Source organism: Myotis davidii, unplaced genomic scaffold (genome assembly GCF_000327345.1).
Source record: "Myotis davidii unplaced genomic scaffold, ASM32734v1 scaffold450, whole genome shotgun sequence".
Taxonomy (NCBI): Eukaryota; Metazoa; Chordata; class Mammalia; order Chiroptera; family Vespertilionidae; genus Myotis; species Myotis davidii.
The window spans coordinates 941,463-948,418 of record NW_006282385.1 but is presented as its reverse complement, the minus strand read 5'-3'; the positions used below and the strand labels follow the sequence as shown (position 1 = coordinate 948,418).

Genomic DNA, 6,956 nt, shown 5'->3' with positions numbered 1-6,956 from the left:
CTGCCACAGTATTGAAGGCAAAAGGTGGCCCAATGAAGTACTGATGGGGTGGTCATAATAATCTGGCCACTCGGTGTATATTCACTAGAGGCCTGGCACACAAAATTCATGTGCAGGTATGGTCCCTAGTCCTGGCCTGCAATCACGGCCATCTTCCCCAGCTGCCTACAGCCAGCCCTGCCCCGCCCCCCGCCACCACCCATCACAGGTTCCCCATTCTCCATCAGGTGATTGGAGCCTGATGGCCAGGGGGAGAGGGGCCAAGAGGTCAGCTGTTCTGCCTGCTCCCTGGCCCCGTCCCCTGCCACCACTCACCCCAGTTCCCCATTTGCCATTGGGCGATTGGAGCCTGCTGGCTAGGGAAAGGGACCGAGAGGTGGTCAGTGCGCCTCATAGTGACTGTTCCAGCGGTCATTCTGGGTCAAGTTGCCATTAGGGTCAAGTTGCATATTACCCTTTTGTTATATAGGATAGAGGCCCAGTGCATGTGTGGGGGCTGGCCGGCTTGCCCTGATGGGAGCCCCAGATCAGGGTGGGGGTCCCCACTGGGGGGTGGGACCAGCCGTGGTCATTCTCATCTCTGGTCCTTCTGGTTGTTCCGTCATTTCAGTCACTGGGCTTTTATTATATAGGGTATTTTCCTATAATAAAAGTTTAAAGACAAAAATTCTATATAACTAATCAATCTCTCTTTACTAGAAGGGTAGACTTCTATCTCTTTAGAAAATAAGAAAATAAAGATGATCATCACATACCTTTGTCCTGGGAATGTGAAAGATAACTATTTGGAAGTTTGAGACTTAGGGGGCAGGTCCCATTACTATACTAGTAACTTTCTTACATTTCTCTATATCGTGGGCTTTAAGAGGAGATTTGAAAGCAAAATGCATATTTTATTGGATTTATTGGGATGACATTAATAAAATTCTATAGGTTTTAGATAATTCTACAATACATCATTTGTATATTGTGTGTTCACCACCCACCCCATCAGTTCTTCCATCATCATTTATCCCCCCTTAACCCTCATCTACCTCACCTCATCCCCCTTTCCCTCTGGTAATCTTTACACTGTTGCCTGTGTCTACTTCTTCCTTTTTTTTTTTTTTTTTGTTTAATCCCTTCACTTTTTCAGCCAAGCTCCCCCGCAACCCTCTCCTCTCTGACAGCTGTCAGTCTGTTCTCTATATAAATTTGTTTCTATTTTGTTTACTAGAGGCTCGATGCACGAAATTCATTCAAGAGTAGGCCTTTTTCCCCCGGCCCGGCTTCCCTCACAGCCCTGGCTTCGCCTGGAAGGTCATCCGGTCTAATTAGCATATTATGCTTTCATTATTATAGATTTTGTTCATTAGATACCACAGATAAGTGAAATCATATGGTACTTCTCTTTCTCTGACTTATTTCACTTAGCATAATACTCTCCAGGTCCATCCATGCTCTCACACAGGGTAAGATTTCCTTTTTACCTCTGAGTAGTATTCCATTATGATAATGTACCACAGCTTTTTTGTCCACTCCTTTACTGATGGGCACTTGGCTGTTTCCAAATCTTGGCTGTTGTAAATAATACTGCAATGAACATCAGGGTGACTATATTCTTTTGAATTAGTGTTTCAGTTTTTTTGGATAAATTTCCAGAATTGGAATCGCTGGTTCAAAAGGCAGTTCTAATTTGAATTTTTTGAAGTATCTCCATATTGATTTCCACAGTGGCTGCACCAATCTGCACGAGGGTTCCTTTTTCTCCACATCCTCCCCAATAATTGTTATTTATTCATAGCCATTCTGACAGGTGTGAGGTGCTACTTCATTGTGGTTTTAATTTGCATTTCTCAGATGATCAGTGAAATTGAGTCTCTCTTTATTTGTCTATTGGACATTTGTATGTCCTCTTTGGAGAAGTATTTATTCAGGTTCTTTGCCCATATTTTTAATTGAAGTGTTGCTTTTGGTGTTGAGTTTTATAATTTTGCCCTGGCTGGTGTGGCTCAGTTAGTTGGACGTCATCCTGTGCACTGAAAGGTCGCTGGTTCGATTCCAAGTCAGGGCACATACCCAAGTTGTGGGCTTAATACCCAGTGGGAGGCAAATGATCAATGTTTCCCTCTCACATTGATGTTTCTCTCTCCTTTCTCCCTTCCTCTCTCTACAAATCAGTATAGTTAAAAAGGGAGATAATAAAATGTTAAAATCATCCCAATATCAAAGTTCCATAATTTAATGTTACCTGCATGTGACACTGAAAAATAGGAGAGAAGGAAATCAACCATTTTTTTTTCTTACCTTCTGGGCATCTGAACTACCCTTTTCTGGAAGTACAAACTTTCTGAAACCAAGTCAAATCTTTATGAGCACGATCTCAAAAATAACTCCTAGGAAAATTAAAATAAAGAAAATTGGCATCCAGTGATTTTGAGAAGTCCAGGACTCTAGAAGGTCCTATAAGTTCAAAATGTATTATCTTCCAATCCACTCATCACAGCTTTTAAAATTAAAAAAATTGCTGTCATTTTTAAGTATGTGAAATAAATTATCATTCTGAAGTCCTCCTCATCTCATAACCACATGCAGCACTCTGCCAGAAAAAAAATTTCTAGGGCTTCTCAGTATCTTATCAAGGGCAGCAGTGATTAAATAAAGTTAGGTATGTGTCAGAGTGGGTGTTTAACTGCGTTCATAGCAATTTACTTTAGCAATAATGAGGTGTGTGGTGCTATAGAATTTTTACTTAAAAAATTTTTGTTGTTAATCCTCTCTCGAGGATATTTTTCCATTGATTTTTTTAGAGAGAGTGGAAGAGAGAGGGAAAGACAGAAACATCGATTGCCTCCGGCACATGCCCTGACCAGGGCAGGGCTGGGGAGGAGCCTGCAACCAAGGTACATGGGCTTGCCTGCAATCGAACCTGGGACCTTTTGGTTGGCAGGCCAACGCTCTATCCACTGAGCAAAACCAGCTAGGGCTAAAAATTTTATTTTATTTTTATTTATTTTTTTAATATATTTTATTGATTTTTTACAGAGTGGAAGGGAGAGAGATAGTTAGAAACATCGATGAGAGAGAAACATCGATCAGCTGCCTCCTGCACATCTCCCACTGGGGATGTGCCCGCAACCCAGGTACATGCCCTTGACCGGAATTGAACCTGGGACCTTTCAGTCCGCAGGCCGACGCTCTATCCACTGAGCCAAACCGGTTTTGGCTAGGGCTAAAAATTTTAAAATAATCCTCTATTAGTTTCACAAAAAGAAACAATTCTAAGGGTAGTATAGGTGAGTTATCACTGCCCCATAATTCAAATGTAGAACAAAATTGGACATACCACTTCCTATTACCATCAGGAATAGTACATTTTATGCTTTTTTTCTAATCAGGGAAATAAAAATGTAAGGTTGCCAGATTTAGAAAAAAACAAAGCTAGATGACCTAGTTTAAATTTAAGATAAATGCCAAATAATTTTTTATTATTAGTACACCTCATTGTTATGTAGGACATGAGAGCTTGTCTCTAATGGGTCTGCGGATTATTTTTTAACTTTAAAGCACCTACTTTTATATTCCTTTTTACTGGATGGGTCTGTTATTCCTCTTCAACAATCTACCGTTATGCTGAAAACCAAAGTTAGATTTTACCATTTTCTCCTGGCAAATTTCCTTTTCACCCTGGCTGGTGATTCCAAGTAGCTACTACTTGTGATGTGTCCTGTTGTCAGAAATAGGGTGGGGCAGAGCCAGATTTAAGTCCTGCTCACTTTTTTTCCTCAAAGTTTAGTCACAAAGTAGTGACAGAATGGACTATTAATGAAAATGTTAACACTACCTTGGATTTAGAGTACTTTCCCTTTGAAGATATAATTCTTAGTCTTCACTTATTCAAGGTGAGTTGAGGAAAGAAATATTACGCTTTATAAATAGTGTTCAGGCCTCTTTGGTCACATAAGTTTGAGTGCAAGGAAGGTATTTGGGGCTCTTACTGTCCCAGAGTATGAAAGACAGTAAGGTCAAAAGCACATTTTAAATGTCAGAGTTTACAGTCTTTCAGTCTACTGGAACATAGCCTCCAGGAGTTACATGCTTAATTTAGGTTTACCTGTTATCTTGGGGTTTATCTTTGCAAAGAATGTCTTTGTAGAATACATGGTAGGCATTCATTACTTCTAGATAAAACTTCAGCAATTCCTCTGGATTTCAGGGTAAAGTACACCCTCCTCTCTAACTCTCCACCTACGTAGAGTGATTTTTTAAATTTTTTCCTATGAAATAATGCAACTGGCAAAAACAATCTCTTGCCTATGGCAGGCATTCTTTAATTCATTTAATGTAACTACCTTAAAGGGGATTCAATGTTTTAACACTTTACTCTCTAATTCCTTAGATTTTTCAGAGCTTATGGCACTGAACCTTTATTAGTATACCACTGAATAGCTCTTATAAAAACTGAAAAGGAACTTCTGTGTAACTCTCATGCTGATGCTTAAGTTTGCAGAGGTAAAGGGTTTCCCCTCCAGGGCTCTGTCATTCATATTTGTTACTTAATTTCCTTGCCTACTAACAAAAGTACAATTACTTAGTTTTCAGCACAAACAAAACACTTCTGTCCTTTGCACTGGAGACCTCTCATGTCAGTCTCAAGTGAGAAGAATTACAAGTAAATGCTAATCCTGGCTGGTGTGGTTCACTTGGAGTATTACCCTGTACACCAAAAGATGGTGAATTCAATTCCAAGTCAGGGCACATACCCAGATTGTGGGTTCAATCCCTGGTTGGAGTATGAGCAGGAGGCAACTGATCGATGTTTCTCTCTCATCCTCTCTCTAAAATCAATAAAATCTTAGGTTATTAAAAAATAAATGTTAAGCTAAATTTGTTTTAAAAAATCAGACAATAAAAAATAATGAACACTAGAGAAATCACATTACTAACAGTAATAGACACTACAGGAAAACACTCAGGAAAAAAATTGAAGTTTTAAAAAATCTATATTGATTGTCACATTCTTTGAGCTATTTAAACATTGTGAACTAGGTTTTTATTCTTTATGTACCAGGAAAAAAGTCCCAATTATAGGCGTGTGAATAATAATAATATAAAATCAGGATTGCTTATAACGGTTAGAAATTCTGTGAATATCATATAGGTCATTACAACAAATATTTACTGAATAATGAAAGCATAAGTCATTCAATAAGTAACTAAAAACTGCTTTATAGATACAAAGGTGAGTAAAAACTATTCCCTGACTTAAAGGAGTATGTAATTTAAGTGGTATGGATTAGATATGTTAATAACCTACTGAGAAGACTAAGTGTGATTAACATCAAAGAACAAGATATTATGTGGGTTCCAAGGAGAGATATTTGTGTAGTCCATGTTACCAAGTACTGTGTACAGCAAGCATGTCAAACTCACAGCTGACAGGCAGCATGCCTCATTTATTTATAAATGAGGTGTATAGGTTTAGAGAATGGGGAAAATAAGGCTAAAATGTTGATAGGGCCTATTTTGCAGGGCCTTAAATTAAGGACTTTAAAACTTAATAATCACCTTTGAACATCTCTCAAGTTTTTGAGTTGGAGGTATCAAGTGACTTACTGAAGCAAGGAGACAATGAAATAGGAAAATCAATTAGGTTTCTGCAATTATACAGATGAGATTGTTGAGGGCCTGAATTAGTGACTGAATTTACTATAGTAAAATGAGTGTTGCTTTCCTTTTTTAAAGATGACACTCCTCTGCAAAATTACTTTCTCAACTGCAAAGAAATGACAAAAGTTCCACTGTAACAAAATTCAAATGTTTAATTTTTTCAAACTTAACTATATTAATAAAAATAAATTATATTTAGACTGTCTTCAACATTTGTGCATCATCTTTATAGAACTATGCTTTCAAAACACATTTTGTAAAATACATCAATTTCACAATTAAAACATGTTTTATAAATGGGGGAACATTAAAGAACATTAAGTTAGTTGAAAATATACCTCATAATGCTGAGAGTTATGCTGTTCTTTATCAAATTAACTGTATTTGTATTCAAAATAACATGGCTTTTAACTAAAGACAATTATTTCTTATCCCTTTCAGTGATTTCCTGAATCCAAAACAAAATTTGTGTATTTATTTCTTTGAAAACATCATTCGTTGACCGTCCTTTCACTGCCATGGAATGATTTGCCTTCTCAATCCAGTGGATTTTATTAGGAGCTTGCATTTTCTGTGCGACTTTCTCCAACAAGTTCTAGAGGAAAAAAGAAGAGGATACTAGACTAATGATCTATTTGTGTCTAATAAAAATTCTCTCTTCAGCCCCACCTATACTAGCATCCACTCACTAAATAGTCATTAAATACCTACTCTACGAACATCGTTTAAGGTAAAGGAATGTGCAAAGAAATGTCTACTGAAGTGGCCGGAAGTCCCCATCTCTCAGAAACAGCAAGTCTACAGAACAGATCAAGCATTTAATGTTGATGATAAAAATTAAATTATAGAGCCAAAAAAAATCTCCTAAAAATATTTTCCCCAAAGAAATTATATGCTCTAGGCTAGGAAATACACTGATATTTACTAATATGTACAAGTTACTATTTTTTTCTCAAGAATCAATTTTATAAAAAATTGGAGAATCTGCTTGAAAGTTGAAATGATAAACCAAACGTAGTCTAGTAATCCCCAACTCATAAGATTCAGATTAATCATTTCCCAAGTAAAAAGTTAATCCATTTACCAATTCTCATAGGGAGATTAATTTTGTCATTATGCTTATTTTATGTTCTCCAAAGCAACAGGGCAACTAATGCACAAAACTCGAATTAGTCAAATCAGCATCTCTTTACCAGTAAAAAGACTGGCTGCTGCAGGTAATATATTGTTCCCAACATATCTGTCTTTCTTGCTCTCTCATGCACAAAAATATCAAGTTGTAATTCACCTTTTCACACATTTCATCT

The 6,956-nt window shown here is 37.4% G+C and overlaps 1 protein-coding gene across 1 annotated transcript in view; it reads right to left on the bottom strand.

Moving 5' to 3' along the window:
- Positions 1 to 5,779: 5,779 nt before the first annotated feature.
- Positions 5,780 to 6,956, bottom strand: part of TEX30 (testis expressed 30) — a 4,592-nt gene continuing 3,415 nt past the window's right edge. Inside the window, 2 exon segments of the mRNA XM_006752923.2 lie at positions 5,780 to 6,244; positions 6,938 to 6,956. The exon segment at positions 6,938 to 6,956 is cut by the window's right edge and continues 14 nt beyond it. Of these exon segments, the coding sequence (XP_006752986.1) occupies positions 6,071 to 6,244; positions 6,938 to 6,956 (193 nt within the window). The 3' untranslated portion in view covers positions 5,780 to 6,070.